General features: G+C 35.6%; 1 protein-coding gene across 3 annotated transcripts in view; it reads right to left on the bottom strand.

Moving 5' to 3' along the window:
- Positions 1–3,642: 3,642 nt before the first annotated feature.
- KIF20B (kinesin family member 20B) overlaps positions 3,643–17,522 on the bottom strand; it is an 89,750-nt gene continuing 75,870 nt past the window's right edge. For 2 of the 3 annotated variants that reach the window (XM_074295822.1, XM_074295824.1), the window contains 5 exons: positions 13,198–13,398; positions 10,779–10,874; positions 9,203–9,356; positions 6,295–6,437; positions 3,643–4,395 (listed from right to left, as the gene is read on the bottom strand). In XM_074295822.1, coding sequence (XP_074151923.1) covers positions 4,318–4,395; positions 6,295–6,437; positions 9,203–9,356; positions 10,779–10,874; positions 13,198–13,398 — 672 coding nt within the window. In that variant the 3' untranslated portion in view covers positions 3,643–4,317. The remainder of the gene's footprint in view (positions 4,396–6,294; positions 6,438–9,202; positions 9,357–10,778; positions 10,875–13,197; positions 13,399–17,522) is intronic. The other variant, XM_074295823.1, reaches the window with a different exon arrangement.

The raw sequence follows: 17,522 nt of genomic DNA, 5'->3' as shown, positions 1-17,522 counted from the left end.
AGAGGCTTATTTGAAGAAAATTGAGAAAGAGAAGATTAACGAATTGGGCTTACAACTTAAAAGGCTAGAAAAAGACCAAATTATAAACCCCCAACCAAAAATTAAACTCGAAATACAAAAATTAAAAGGAGAAATCAATAAAATTGAAAGTAAAAAAACTATTGAATTAATAAATAAAACCAAGAGTTGGTTTTATGAAAAAGCCAATAAAATAGATAAACCTTTGGTAAATTTGATCAAAAAAAAGAAAGAGGAAAATCAAATTGATAGTCTTACAAATGAAAAGGGGGATCTTTCCACCAATGAAGAGGAAATTAGAGAAATAATAAGGAGTTACTTCGCCCAACTTTATGCCAATAAATTTGATAACTTAAGTGAAATGGATGACTTCCTCCAAAAATATAGGCTCCCTAGATTAACAGAGGAGGAGATAAATTGCTTAAATAGTCCCATTTCAGAAAAAGAAATAGAACAAGCTATTAATCAACTCCCCAGGAAAAAATCCCCAGGGCCAGATGGATTCACATGTGAATTCTACCAAACATTTAAAGAACAATTAGCCCCAATGTTATATAAATTATTTGAAAAAATAGGGGATGAAGGAGTCCTACCAAATTCCTTTTATGACACAGACATGGTACTGATACCTAAACCTGGTAGACCGAAAACTGAGAAAGAAAACTATAGACCAATCTCCTTAATGAATATTGATGCTAAAATCTTAAATAAGATATTAGCAAAAAGACTTCAGAAAATCATCTCCAAGATAATACACTATGATCAAGTAGGATTTATTCCAGGAATGCAGGGCTGGTTTAATATTAGGAAAACTATTAATATAATTGACCATATTAATAATCAAATTAATAAGAACCATATGATCATCTCAATAGATGCAGAAAAAGCATTTGACAAAATCCAACATCCATTCCTACTAAAAACTCTTGAGAGTATAGGAATAAATGGATTATTCCTTAGAATAATCAGGAGTATATATTTAAGACCGTCAGTAAGCATAATATGCAATAGAAATAAACTGCAACCTTTCCCAGTAAGATCAGGAGTGAAACAAGGTTGCCCACTATCACCATTACTATTCAATATAGTACTAGAAACGCTAGCCTCGGCAATAAGAGCCGAGAAAGAGATTCAAGGAATTAGAGTAGGAAATGAGGAAATTAAACTATCACTTTTTGCAGATGACATGATGGTATACTTAGAGAACCCCAAAGACTCTGCTAAAAAGCTACTAGAAATAATTCAAAATTTCAGCAAAGTGGCAGGATACAAAATAAATCCACATAAATCCTCGGCATTTTTATATATCACTAACAAAATGCAACAGCAAGAGATACAAAGAGAAATTCCATTCCAAACAAATGTTGAGAGTATAAAATATTTGGGAATCCATCTACCAAAGAAAAATCAGGAATTATATGAGAAAAATTACAAAACACTTGCCACAAAAATAAAATCAGATTTAAATAATTGGAAAGACATTCAGTGCTCTTGGATAGGCCGAGCGAATATAATAAAGATGACAATACTCCCCAAACTAATCTATTTATTTAGTGCTATACCAATCAGACTCCCAAGAAACTATTTTAATGACCTAGAAAAAATAACAACAAAATTCATATGGAAGAATAAAAGGTCAAGAATTGCAAGGGAACTAATGAAAAAAAACTCAGAGGAAGGTGGTCTAAGTGTACCTGATCTAAAGCTATATTATATAGCAGCAGTCACCAAAACCATTTGGTATTGGCTACGAAATAGACCGGTAGATCAGTGGAACAGATTAGATACAAAGGACAAAAAAGGGTACATCTATAGCAATCTAATCTTTGACAAACCCAAAGATTCCAACATTAGGGATAAAAATTCATTATTCGGAAAAAACTGTTGGGAAAACTGGAAATTAGTATGGCAGAAATTAGATATGGATCCACACTTAACACCATATACCAAGATAAGATCAAAATGGGTCCATGATTTAGGCATAAAGAGGAAGATAATAAATAGATTAGAGGAACAGAGGATAATCTACCTCTCAGACTTGTGGAGGAGGAAGGAATTTATGACCAGAGGAGAACTAGAGATCATTATTGATCACAAAATAGAAGATTTTGATTACATCAAACTAAAAAGTTTCTGTACAAATAATACTAATGCAAACAAGATTAGAAGGGAAGTAACAAATTGGGAAAATATTTTTAAAAACAAAGGTTCTGACAAAGGTCTCATTTCCAAAATATATAGAGAACTGACCCTAATTTATAAGAAACCGAACCATTCTCCAATTGATAAATGGTCAAAGGATATGAACAGACAATTCTCAGAGGAAGAAATTGAAACTATATCCACTCACATGAAAGAGTGTTCCAAATCACTACTGATCAGAGAAATGCAAATTAAGACCACTCTGAGATACCACTACACACCTGTCAGATTGGCTAAGATGACAGGAACAAATAATGACAAATGTTGGAGGGGATGTGGGGAAATTGGGACACTAATACATTGCTGGTGGAGTTGTGAAAGAATCCAGCCATTCTGGAGAGCAATCTGGAATTATGCCCAAAAAGTTATCAAACTGTGCATACCCTTTGACCCAGCAGCGCTACTACTGGGATTATATCCCAAAGAAATACTAAAGAGCGGAAAGAGACATATATGTGCCAAAATGTTTGTAGCAGCTCTTTTTGTTGTAGCTAGAAACTGGAAGATGAATGGATGTCCATCAGTTGGAGAATGGTTGGGTAAATTGTGGTATATGAAAGTTATGGAATATTATTGCTCGGTAAGAAATGACCAGCAGGAGGAATACAGAGAGGCCTGGAGAGACTTAAATCAACTGATACTGAGTGAAATGAGCAGAACCAGAAGATCACTGTATACTTCAACAACAATGCTGTATGAGGATGTATTCTGATGGAAGTGGAAATCTTCAACATAAAGAAGATCCAACTCACTTCCAGTTGATCAATGATGGACAGAGGTAGATACACCCAGAGAAGAAACACTGGGAGGGGAATGTAAATTGTTAGCACTAATATCTGTCTGCCCAGGTTGCATGTACCTTCGGATTCTAATGTTTATTGTGCAACAAGAAAATGATACTCACACACATATATTGTACTTAGACTATATTGTAACACATGTAAAATGTATGGTATTGCCTGTCGTCGGGGGGAGGGAATAGAGGGAGGGGGGGTAATTTGGAAAAATGAATACAAGGGATAATATTATAAAATATATATATATATATAATATAAAAAAAAAAAAAAAAAAAGAAAGTGAAGTTCAAAATAACTTTAAAGGGCAATGAAAAATTATTACATACTGTATTACAAATAAGATTTGCAAAATATTATTGACCTAACAGATGTCATCAAAGAAATATATGATGAGTTAAAACTAGTTTAGTGATCAAGTAAGTAGAGCAGGAGATAATTGGGTCCGCATGTTCAGTTGTCATCAAAAAAAATACAACAAAGACCCCATCAAAATGGACAGAACCCATGATAATAAGTTATGGAAGTTAATGGAAAAAGTTATATAGGATTAGCAGGTGTAAGTCTGTTCAAGATAGATCTCAGTGGAAGAACATTTTCTATCAATGAGACAACAGACCCATAAACATAGTCTGAAAAAGATGTTTATTTCTTTGACTTATTACTTGCACATGATTGATTTTTGTAAATGTTATGTGTCATGCATAGAAAGATTTAGATGGGCAGGGCATACATTGAGGCTGAGAGATAATGAGGTACTTTATATCAGAAATATAAGAGCATTCCAGTATTTTGAATGGATAACCTACAGAAAATTTATGGGAAGACAGAGATGAGTGTAGCACACAATGGGTAGGCAGGGATAGCTTATGAATGGGCATTGGTGAAAAGAATTTCCAAACGATGAGATCACTGATCCATGAATATTTATGCTTAATTTTAAAAAACTATTCCCCTTTCCAAACCAGAGCTTCTTTTTCATGTACCAAAGCCCAGGAAAAACAAGTCAGGAGGTGGTGTCCTGCTTAATAAGTCGCATTAACCTCCTACCTTCATATTCAGTCACCTGGAAATTTGTACACACAAAAAGGTTACTTTTCCAAGTCTCAGTATTCACAAAATGAATAATTCTTGATATCTTCTTTAATGAATTACAAGTATAAAGTATGTATATAAAAACATGAATGTATACAGAGAGAATTAAGGAACCATACTATATACAAATCATCTTTTAAAAAACAGTAAGGTATAAATTACACTGATTAAGAATGAGAAGTCTGTTAAAATATTCTCCAAATCTGACTTATTTGGCCGTTCTGGCTCGGAGTCTTCGTTTGAGAATCTGGTGATCGCTTTCCTTTTCTTTTGGATCCACAAAAATCTGAAATGGATTAAGATTTATGTGACTTTTTGATGAAGAACAATGGTCTTATACTTATTACTACTTCTTTTACTATTTATATTTAAATGATTATGAATTAAAAGTAACAGCAACACAGATACAGATAACTGCCATTTGTTTTGATATCCTGTCTGATTAACTACTTACCAATTTTTATAGAAATAAAATAATTTTAAGCAAATAATCGTAAAACAAAGGCATCAAATAATCCATATATTAAAGTGTGAAAATGTTAGTCAAAAAGAATCATGAAAAAATACTTGGTTATAGAAACATAAATCGTGCTGAGTTTCACAGATGTATAGAAATGGCAAAACCGTAAGTGGCTGTACAAACATGAACAGCTTTATTGGAGACCCTGATGATCAGGTGAAAGAAAGGCTTATAGCTGTGAGATCCACAGAGCAAAGGGTGAGAAGTGAGATTCAAATTGAGAAAGAAGAAATACAGAATGAGTTCCTACTAGGTCTGAAATTATCTAACTCCCTCAAACTACCTAATTTTCAAAACTCAGCCATTATGTTTTATGTTGTGTGATTGTGGATAAATTCTCCCTATGGGCTGCATTTCTTCCTGGCAAAATAAGGATGGTTACCTAGATTTACCATAAAGGGTTTTTTAAAGTTCTAAAATTCAATTATTCTAATAAGCAAAGGATTATGGACAGGAAAGTCAGCAACATACAAATACATTTCAAAATAATTAGACAGCTTCCACTTTCCCCTCCCAGTTCTGCCACTTGCAAGTTTCTTTCCTTTGGCAGACTGCCACTGTTGCTAGCAGATCTTTCAAAATGTTTATAGATTATTTCCTGCTCAATTCTCTTCTATAATTGCATTTCCATTCAACTTTCTCTGCTTATTCAAACAAGCAAATATACATGTGAAAAATCAGAACTTTTCTTATAGTCATTTATAATTCAATTTCATAGAAAAAGGATAGAGAAGAGACTGGGTTCTACTTTGAAAAGATTTTCTTTTTTTTAGCTATTTATTTATGTCCCAACAGCAGAAGTGATAATAACAGTGGGTTATAGCATCATAGAAATTCAGAGTTGAATGGATTCCCAGAAGATGTTGTGGTCCAACCTAAACTTAAAACAGGATTTTCACTACAACAGCTATCCCCAAAGTAGTGGTCTAGTTTGTTTCAATATCAAGCGAGGGAGAATACACCACCTACATCTTCCAAGACTATTTGATCCAATCAATTTTCATCATTAAATTGTTTTTACTTACATTAAGCCTTAATTTGCTTCTCTGAAGTAGAGCAAACCTAGCAAATTTTTCACGTGATAGTTCTTCAAATACTAAGAAACAGCTGTCAAATTTCCCAAAAATCTTCTCTACTTTGTGCTAAACTTCCCATATTTCGCTTTGCTCCCTGATGCTTCCCCAGATCCTTATGAAGTGAATTTTTTGAACCAAGTTTAAAATTGTATTTATCCCTTAATTGTAATTTAATGAGAGCATCTTCTTAGCCTATTAAATTTCACCTTATTCAATTTGGTCCAAAGTGCTAGTTTATCAATAACTCTTTGGATACTGAATCTGCTGTTTATTTTGTTAGCAACCTCTTCCAGTTTTGAATCATCTGAAAACCTTATGAGCACACTCTTTATGCTGGGGATTCTTAATTTTTTGTGTCTTTCCCAAAGTAAACTATGGCCTGCAGGCCAAATCTAGTCCACCACCTGTTTCTGTACTGGCTATCATTTCTTTTTAAGAATGGTTATTATTTTTTTGAAAATGCATTCCTATAGCTGTGTATAAAGTATTTGTTTCTTATACATTTGGTTAGGATAAAAAAATCATACTAAGATTTGGAATGTTAACATATTCCTGACTGCCAAATCCCAGACACAGGAATTTTACTTACCACTTGGCCAGCAATATCTAAAGGAGTGGAAATCTCACTTGTATACAATTTCCGTTTGGCTCGCTTTGGTCGGGATCCATTTTCTTTACCTGTCTCAGCAATAGCAAGCTTTGAAGGGCTCATTTTTTCCATCAGCTTCTTTGCTAGAAAGTGAAGTTTAATTTCTTAAAATTCAAATAACAAAACAATTTATATTACCTGGGGGGGAGGGGAACGACATTCCAGGGAAAACTCTCCTGAAACTAGAGTGTATTTCTTAAAAAAGTATCAGAGATGACTCCTGAAATGGTACTTTGGAAAGAGAAGGTATTAAAGACTTCCAATCCTGTTCTCAACAATTTTGACTAATAAGTTCCTGCATATAGAAGACACTGTGCCAGGAGCTAAGAAATACAGACAGAAACAAATTAGCCCCTGCCCTAAAGAAGTTTATATTTTACAAAGTTGTTTCAGGAAAAAGAGAGGACATTAACAACCAGAAGGATCAGAAAAGAGAAGGCAATAGATGTGCTGAACTTTGAAGGAAGCTGGGAAGTTGTAAGGAGAAAGGGGATGGGGTGAGGAGGAAGTAGTGCCTCCCGCAGGGACAGCCACAGAAGTAGGAAATGGAATGTTTTATCTTAAGAATAGCTAGGAGATCAGTTTGACAGAAAGATAGAGTATGTAAAAAGATAATAATATGAAATAAGGCTTTAAATATTGAGCTGATGTTTTTATGGTGGCAAAGAGTAGCAAACTGAGGGGGTGCTCATTAATTTGGAAATAGATAAATAAACTATGTCATATAAATGTGATAGAATTGTTGCTCTTATCTTTCATTTTTTTGAAGATAACTAATAGCATCACAGGTGATGTTCTGACTTGCTCATGAATTGTATTTTTATGAAAAAGTGTCCCAAAGCCATTCGTCTTATTCTCTCTTCCAGAGTCATCGAAGTCCAGTGACAGGACAAAATTCAAGATGACTGGCGATGGTCTGGGAGGTAGTGGATGACCTTGGCATCTCTGATGTCTAACCAACCTCTGAGCACTTCACAGAGCCTGCTTCGGCCACCTCTTCATGTCCACTGGAGCAAATAATTCTCGTTTACCCATTCTGCTGGGGGAAGTTAGGGGACAGCTCCTAAGTCAATGACTGCTTTAAGACTTGCAATTACTCTCAATCTAGTTTAGTCCGTCGGCCAAGACAGTTTTACTATGTCCTAACAGTTTTTGAACCACAGATAAGAACCACAGGGAATCAAGGAAAAACAAAGGTTTAGCAGCCCTAAAGAAGACAGAGCAAGCTCTTACAACAGAGGTGCTGGTTCTCCCTGAACACCCCATATGCTCATGGGATACCATAGGAATGAAAGAAATGATGCAGGAAATGGTTACAGAGAAGCCTGAGAAAACTCAAATGAAATGATACAGAGTGTAGTAGACAAGAGAGAATAATTTGTACATTAACAATACGTGAAAGACAAATAACTTTGAAGGACTTCGGAACTCTGATCGAGCAATAATCAACTATGATTTCAGAGGATAAGTAATGAATCATGTCAGCCTCATCCTCTCGGAGCGGAAACCAAGACATACTTTTTTAGACAAGGTCAAAGGCAGAATTGTTTTGCTTGGCTCTATATATTTGTTACACGTTTTGCTTCTGATAGGAGTAATATAAAGGAGGAGAAAGAAATGGGAGAGAAATTAAGTTTAAAGAACTAAAAATAATAACAAAAAGTAAATTAGTATCAGGCTAAGGGATTTGAATTTTATCCTAAAGGCAATAAGAAGCTTTTTATGATTAGATATTCTAACCAGAGAGAACAGATGTGAGTACCAAAGGACAGAATTTACAAAGATGAGAGAACCCATGACAAAATTTAAGGAACACTCACATTAAAGTGTAGGAATTGTCAAAGATTCAGCATATCTCAGCACTGGGATCTGGCAAGGAACCAGTAGTGCTAGGACAAAGGATTCCAGGACTGAGGAGGATATATCATTGAAGTGGTCAACTATAAAGTCAGGCATTTTAAGGAAGGACAGTAAAGTCAGAGCAAGGATGAAGGATCAGAACAGGGAGAGACTAAGGGTTGCAATGAAAACAAAGAATAATCTTATGAAGAGTAAAGCAGAAGATAAAAAAATAGGATACTATGATCAGAGAGAAATTTCAGAACATTAGATCAAGGAAACTACAGAAAAATGGCAAGACGAAGCATGTGGTTGTTCATCTAGGTAGCTGAGATGGAGTGAAGATGTAAGCTATGGTAGCTGAAAATCAAGTGAGAGGCACCTGAGTTTGAAGGGATATCAACATAAATGCAAGAGTCCCCACATATTAGGCAAGAGATTGGGCTGGAAAGAAGAAGTGCAGGCCAACTTCTGAACTCTTAGATAAATAACCCAGATGCCAACAGATGGCCATGGTGACAAGAACCTAAGATGCTGACAGACAGAGAGAGAACCTCATAAGGAGAAGTTGTCTCAGGACACCCCAGTGTCCTATAAAGTCAGGCAGATGAGCACAGATCAATAAATCCTTAGTGAGTGAAGTGTACATGCTCCTCTTCCTGGCAGAGTGTGCTCAGAGATCGTGAGAGAAGCAGCAGCCAATACTGGAGAAGGCAGCCAGGGTGCAATGTGTTCCAGAAAGCTGTTTCCACCAACTTTTCCTCTGATGCATTTTCCTTTCAATCAATAGGGATGTGTGACATTAAAACTGTTAGAGCTTTATTTCAAAAAAATAAATAAATAAATACAAGGAAGAGATTTAACTAGGATCATGCCTCCCTTCCTGTCTTCCCCTCTCTCCCCCCCCCATCAAAAAAAAAAAAAAAAAAGATACATGAGATTTTCTTTAAGGGAAAAGTCAGGGAAATTTTACTAGATTTTTATCCATGGAACTAATTTTTTTACAAACCTTTTGAATGAAGAATTGTTGGCGAATGTTGCAAGAAATCTCCAAACTTTTGCAGTGTTCCATCTTTTTTCTTAGTGGATGACTTTGTGCTGAGAGTAGATACCTGATTCCGTAAAGAATAATATGCCTTTCTGGATGACAGGGTAGTGGAAATCTAATAGCACACGAACATTTTTATTTCTCAAAAATTTATAAAAAGGTAGAAAAATACCGGGAATTAAATGACTACGGTTCTTCCTCATTCCTTTATTATTTAGCATAGTAAAACTTTTTTTTGGCTTCAACTCAAAAATGAGTATAACTAAAAACTAATAAATACAAAATTAACTGACAACTTTGATATTTCCTATAAGGTTTAGTATAAACAATTTCTGTTTTGTTTTGTTTTGTTTTTTAACAAATCACTGAGTCCCTTTGTAGTCTACCAATTGTCGTGTTTGAAAATTAAGCTAAATTGAGAAATAATGGTCAGTTTATTAATTAAGCTAGTAGTGACCAATAAATTGGGCCTGTGGGCTCTTAATAACTAAAGATCCCAAGGTAGGGTTTACTAACCATCATAGAATTTGGAGAGTACAAGAGAAAAAAGAACAGAGTTGGACGAGGAAAGACAACATGATTGGTTGGTTAGAGAAGAGACACAATTGGGTAGGAAAAACATGATTAATTACATCAAGGAAAGCGCCTAAGTGGGGCTGTCATTAAAGAATATTCCTGAGAACATTGTTAGTGGACCAGGGATAGCAAACTTTGTGACTCCAAGAAAAGTTTCTTAAGGAGATGAAACCCTCCTTAACCATACAATGTTGGGCAAGGGTGGACAATATTCCTTGTGGAAACATTTAAAAATAACAATTATATGTCTTAGAATTTCCTGGAGATGAAGGTACAATAGGGTAATAGTTCTCCCCATTAATTATAACTTTAAATTAATTCAAAAGGAAAACTTAATTCTTGAGCTCAAGGACATAGACAGATGGTTTTAGGCAGATGCAGACTTAATTATAAAAAAAACCAATACAGCATAAAATCAATTACATTGTAGAATCAATATAGTGGAAATCAATATAGTAGAAAGTAGAAATAATATTAATTTTGATCTTTTCACAATGAAAATAGATTATAATTTATGCCAATCATGGGCAATCATGCTCTCTTTAGGGACAAGGTCAAGGAAAGGAAATTAAAATGGAGATAAGAGCATGGGCCAAATTAGAAGAGAAAGCTTCAATGACTACTTAACAGAGGACTATGAGAAAGCAGACGTCACCACACAAGAGTAATAGACAGGTATACAGGGATCGAAGCTGGAGACTGAGGTGATGAAGGCAGGGAATAACACAAGAATGTTAAAAAATCAAGCTGAATATGACAAAGTATCCTATATATTTGATCTGTTATATTCAATCAAATTTGTTGCACCAGAGGTATTCCACATAGAGCTTAAATGTTACAACTTAATAAATTAATATTTTGAATTTGAAATAATAATTGATAATGGTACTTCATTATCATTTTTAAATTTTGCAAATAAAATTCAGGTTAATAGTTACTATTAGAGAGTTAAAATATTAACCTTTTGTTCCTTTTTGATAGAACTGCAACCATCTGAGCCTGGCAATTTAGATCTGGGTGTGGTAACATTTTTCTTATTTTCATGCTTCACAAAGTTCTGGAAAAAAATTTACAATATTAGTTTACTGTGAAATTATTCTTCACTGACTTCTCTGAAATCTTAAAAAAATCTATGTTGTTACTTAAGATATTAACTTATTAACTCCAATGTCAAAAAGATACCATAAAATATAAAATCTAAACCTGTTAAATAGAAAACAATTGGAAGAAAAGACAACTTTCTTTTTTTAATTCATTCTTTAGTGGATATATCATATATCTCACTCCATCTTCAACCCTAATAATTCAGCCCTTAAATGCCGTACACCCCCACATGTCTGAAATAGCCACAAACTAAAGATTCTTCTGCTAGGCATACACCCTAAAGAGATGATGGACAAAAAGTCCTCAAAGACAATGAAATAATGATGGCTGCACTTTTTGTAAAGAATGACAAAGTAAATTCCATGGGGAATGGCTAAACAAATTTGTGTTTTGTAGAGAGCCATAGACGGGGGCAACTCTCAGTGAGGTATTAGACCCTTCAGCCCTGAGGGAACCTGCTGAAGATGTGTGGCTCTCATCTCCCTTGGGGCATCTCCACCTTCCTGAGAAGCTGGGGTAAGGGGTGGGGGATGGAGGGGCAGCAGATGACAACCTATGTTCTATTTAAAGCAGAGATACAGTAAGAGAGGCATTTACATATTAATAAAAGGATGTTATAGTTAGCACATACTCAATGTGCTGTAGTGATGCAATTGTACTAAGATATTTAGGGGCTGAGAGGACTGGAAATAAATGGACTTCATCTTTGACCACCCTCCTGAGTTCCCTGCCTCTTCACGCCTCCACTAAGACCAAGGACTTGGGCTAGTCCCAAGATCCTCCAGAGAGCTAGTCCGGATAGCATATTTTGGCACCCCAGCATGGGGGCTTTAGAAAGCAAAGTGCATTTTGACACCCCAAATCAGAGGCTCTAGAAAGCACACTACAGTATTCTATGATGTAAGGGGATATTACTGTGCTGTAGAAATGAAAAAAATGATGAATAGAGAGAGGCATGGGAAAATTTATGTGAACTAATGCAAGTAAACAAAGCCAGGAAAATAATACATATGACTACAATATAAACAGAAAGAACAATCACAAAATAATCAAGACCAAATGTTGTGAAATTATTAAAAAACAAATCTAAGTCACTTAACCCCAGCCTAAAAAAAAAAAAAAAAAAAAAAAAAAAAAAAAAAAGGAAAAAACAAATCTGACAACTCTCCCAATTCCTTGGCAGAGATCAAGGTTCACTGGTATGGAACACTGAATATAATATTACATTTTTTTTTTCACTAGGTGATCTGATTTGCTCATTTTTTACCTCTCCTTCCTCTTTAAAACATTATTTGTCAGAGGAATGGTTCTTGGGGAAAGGACGAGAAAAGATATGGGGATATATTTAGATAATAAAGATATCAATAAAAATCTATTTTAAATCCCCAAAAAAGATGTGTTCAGTTATATGTGGGAGATTCAGCACAGAGTCCAAGTTGAAGAGGGATTCACTAAGCATGATAAGGTCCCTCCAGATTTTCTTACTTGCATACAACATCGGGCTAGCTACATCAAACCCCAGAAAACTGTAGAACTTCTTAGAATATTAAATATTAATAATAAATAAATAAATCCTTATTAAATATTGGGCCACTTTTTACTCATATCCACAGCAAGGATCATTAAAGTCTGCCATTTTAAATTGACCCACACAAGTAGAATACTAAGGAAAAAGTGCAATCCCATGTGGGAGATTATGGTTGGGCCCCTGTATATTGCAATGAAAGAAACAGGCCTCATGAAAGCATTTTAGGAGAAATTTAACCTGTGGAAGAGATGGCATTTCAACCAAAAGAGCCTTTGCTCCATAAACAGCTACAGTACAAGGTTTATGCTTCTTCCTTGGAAATATAACAGAAGAGATGTAGTAATGGAAATAGCATGGACACACAAAAACTCCCAGCACAGTGATAGGGAGGGTCTAGGCTAGACTCTCTGTGAAGAGCAGGTAGAAAAAGGGGAGTACACATACTAATCAGAGCCAGCAAAAGCACCAAGGCATATTTTCTCTTTGACAACTTTATTCTTCATCTCTTGCCTGTGTCAGGTCATTTTTTTGTATAATTCTGGAATCTGTGCTTATGATAGCTGTCAGCAGCTTCTGAAAGCATCAAGTCCATCATAAATAAAACTTGGACTTTTTCTAAAATTCACATTTAAAGTGTGATTCTAGAGACTTTAGATACAACTAAAATTCAGCAGGTCTATGAGAATTCTGGAGAAGATAAAACAGGAGCAATGTTTTTTGGAAGCTGACTTGTCAGAGAAAGACTTACCTCTTCCATCTCACTACTCTTCCTCTTCCTTGGCTTGGCTATTTTAACTGTTACTGGAATAGAACTACCAGCATGTTTCACTGACACCTTGTTAGGCTGCAGAGGTGTAAACTGGATCTCTAATTCTGATTTTGGAAACCGAGTTGTGTGTTCATTTTCTGTAGATACTTCAGAAGAGTCAAGGACTACGACTGAACCATCCTAGAATTGAAATGGAAAGACAAAAAAAAAAAAAAAAAAAAAAAAAGGCAACTTTAACAAATACCTTGGATCACAGTGACTGTTCCTTCTTAGGATTATCAAAAGGAACTGTAGAGACAAAGTGAAACTGAATGTTTCAAGTGTACTGCTAGAGAAGCCCTCAATTCAATTAAACAAATATTAAATAAAGCACCGTGGGTAAAATACAAAGAGTTATTAAAAAAATAATAATAATAAAGCACTTTTGTAAGTAATAGAGGAGATACAAATATTAGTGGTTCCTGTCCTGGTCATTTAGCTTGTGGTGTAGCTAGAAGGGCACATACACAAATGATTATGGTTATTAGAAACAAAGTGAGACTAAACATCTATAAAAGAGCCTGCCCCAGGTCTTAGGGCTCAATGAGCCACATCAAGATCCTGCAGCAACCTAACTCCATTAAAACTACTGCTAGGGACTTTTGTCTTCGGTCCTAGCGTTTTTCGCTAACTTCTAAACATAATTTGATTTCTAAATCCCAAACTGAGGTCTTGAGTCTCCTGGTCCTTTCCAGTGCTCAATACCTCCTTGACTATTTTTTTTAAAAAGCTCTAGGTTCGAGCCAACAGGCCTATGCCATCCCTCTTCCAAGACATTCCATCTCTCTCCTCTTCTTTGTAGAATCCCTAGATTTCTCCAAAATTGAGCTCAAATGATACCTTCTACAAGAGCCCATCTTGGTGTCCTCCCCTGCAAATTACCCCACATATGTTTTGTATTTAATTTTCTTTATACAAGTTGTTTCCTTTCCCTATAGAATGAGCTAACTGAGGCAAGGATTGTTTCATTTGTTGTCTTTTATCTAGTGACCAGCAGTGTCTGGCACATAAGAGATGCTTGCTGAATGAAGACCGAGATAAATCTTACCTTACAGCTGATTATTTTCCCCTTCTTCAATCACTCCCAACATTACCTTGTTACCTAGTTATAGCAGCACTTTGTTTCTTTTTCTTCTTACTCTAGCTACTTCTTACTTCATAGACTAAATGAGAGCCTATTTCCTAGCATTTATTTACCAGAAAAGAGAACATGCAAACTCAGAATACATGGGGAAAAAAGGGATTCCAGATGAGATAGCACACTAACTCAAACACAGAAGAGAGGAAATAGGCCTGATGCTAACCAATTTCTAAGATTTCCCCTTCCAGCTTTAACATTCTGAGGTTCCATGATTGCCAAGCTATAACTAATTGTCATTCCCCAGGGTCTGGCTGGGTTCATCAAGATTTTTGTTGTACCTGAAAAATCACTGCTTCTTTGTGGTCCTGAAAGAAGAACAACCTTCAGCTCAATAGCCCCACATCCATTTACCTGTCAAATCAGAGAGCCTTTTGATTGACTTAAGTTTGGGGTTTCCAGTCATATTATTATTTAATTAACTAATTAAATCAATGAACAAGCCTTCACTAAGCACCAATTATGTGCCTAAGAATTGAGGATACAAAACCTGAAATGAACTAGTCCCTACCCTCAAGCTAAAAGAGAGAACTGAACTTAAACCCTCTCCCTAGCACTATCCCCCTAATGCCCCAGGTTCATATCTTTGGAGCCCCCCCAGATTCTTCAATATCTCACACTGTTACCAATTTCACCTTTCTAGCCTCTCTAAAACGTGTCCTTTTCCCCTGACCCTACCACCCCTCTAGGGCAGGTCCTTATTACCTCACTCTAGATGGTATCATAATAGCTTCTTCTGAGCCTGCCCATCTCACATCTCTTCCTACTTTAATCCATTTTTCCATTTAGTGATTGTCCTAAAGCACAGATGATCATATCACATTCTTACTAAACTGTCAGTGGCTCCTGGAGACTATCCAAAGTAAAGTTCACTGAGCAAGCATTTATTAGGTTCAAGTGCATAGTAGGTACTTAAATGCTTGCTCAATGAACTTTGGATAGTCCACAGGGAGAGGGGTTTTTATTAACATACAAATCCCCCTGACTCTTACCTCTTAGTATCTTTCTCAAAACCAGCATGTTTTGTTTATAATCATTTATATAAATATAATTTTAAACATTAAACAGTCTTTAAAAACTTATTTAATTTCATAATAAGATTATGTATTAGTGTTGACAAAATTATGGCTCAGACAATGCTTTCCATGTCTGGTTTGAATAGCTCCCCTAAAAATGAATACAAATGCATGTTTTCCATCTAAGATTTTTGTAATTGCAAGTAAAAATCCCCATGCAGTAAATGCCAATAAATCGATATCACCTGCTAGAAAGTATGGTGATGTCATTCACCAAATATCTAGAGGAAGCAACACTGATACATTGAGGACTTTTCTCTCTAATATTAAAATCATGTTGGAGTTTTTCTTTCCATCTCTATCTAGGTCAGCATTCCCAGAGGGTAGAATCCTAAGGAAACCAACTAACTGCTTAAAGCAAAGGCTTTATAATCCATTACCCAAAAGAACATGCCTCAAGGGCTCTGAGGTGGTAAAAATTATTTAGAGATAATAACAGTTTGGAGTTAGTTCCTACTGATGGGTTTAGTCTGTTTATCTGTGCAATCTGCTGCCCTTTTCAATTTTTGCCTTTTTCTGCTGGGAACATCTAGCCATTTCCAAAATCATGTTAATTATTATCTCAGCCTAAATGAAGGAATGTTTCATAGCACCCTAATTCCTACAGATAACAGAATTATACCTTTTAAGTAGACTCCTTCCATCCTATCCTATTCATCCCACCTAGCCAATTACTGCTCTCAAATCCCTAGGAACAAGACCAAGGAAATACTACTGATAAGTCTCAGAAATGGGACCTTTTTTCTGTTTAACCAGGGAAATGTTGTGAGTCATGTTTAGTTCCTCTACTGATTGCAAATATTATCTTCCTTATAATAAACCTTCTCAGTACATAGGGCCTTTTTCTTTCCTTAATGAATATAATCTTGAGTTTACCATAAAATTAGTGATTTACAAAGCAACCAATTAAATACGGAAAGTAATGGATGAAGGAATCTAATTTCTCTTTTACAATTTTATCCTGTGGATTCCAAAAGCAATCTTAATTCATCTAATGAAAGGAAAAAAGGCACCAAGTGGTCACATCCAAACAATTCTCTTGATTGATCCATTGAGAACCAGAATCCACAAATCAAAATTCATAGTGAGAATAGAAGAATAGTGTGGAAGTGTAATGAGCCAGAACTCCAGAGAAACATACTTGAAACAAAGTGTTAACTCAGAGGAATTGATAAGACAATGGTTATCTAGTTTAGCATGGTGATTAATAGTTCTCTAGGTCAGTACAAGTACTTAGTACTTAATATAGTTCTACAAGATTCACATCTACGATGATGTAATTATAACAGAGTATATAGGGGCAGCTAGGTGGTTCAGTGGATAGAGCACTGGCTCTGAATTCAGGAGGACCCCAGTTCAAATCTAGTCTCAGACACTTAACACTTCCTAGCTGTGTGACCCTAGGAAAGTCACTTAACCCCAGCCTCAGGGGGGAAAAAAAGAATAATAGAGTATATAAGCTGGGACAAACTCAGCCAGAGACATTCATTCCATCTTCCACCACCATGGTGGACAGGACAGACTCGGGGAAGGAAGAGTTTGTAAACAAACTTCTTTGAAGGATAATAAAAACAGCCTATCAATTAAGCCTAAAAACAGCCATCAATTAAGAAAGTGTTAAAGCTCAAATTCATATTATACTTAATCCCCAAAATATATCAAAATCCCTGAACAATTCTATAGCTATATAGAAGATATAATGCTAATATTAGTAACATGAACAGATTCTCCTTGCATAAGCTTAATTTCAGCCTGGAACAACCACTACTACTTAATCAAACAAAAAGCACAAGTCTTGGTGGTCTTCCTGTCTCCCCCACAGAAACCAAGACACATTCTGGAGCACCTCCAGAAAGCTAGCCTAGGCCCCAGGCAAGGAAACAGACTGGGAAGGAGATAATAAAGAATTTGGACTTTATCCCTGGCTAGTCTCGGGTGATTATTCAACTGAAACAAAGGCTGGTCCAAAGACCTCCAGAAAACCAACCAGAACACTACATGGAAGGAATAGTCTTTTCTTTGCCCTCATCATATCATCTAATATTTCTGCT

This window comes from Sminthopsis crassicaudata, chromosome 2, assembly GCF_048593235.1.
Source record: "Sminthopsis crassicaudata isolate SCR6 chromosome 2, ASM4859323v1, whole genome shotgun sequence".
Taxonomy (NCBI): domain Eukaryota; kingdom Metazoa; phylum Chordata; class Mammalia; order Dasyuromorphia; family Dasyuridae; genus Sminthopsis; species Sminthopsis crassicaudata.
The sequence above is the reverse complement of the archived record's forward strand: the minus strand, read 5'-3'. Positions and strand labels throughout refer to the sequence as shown.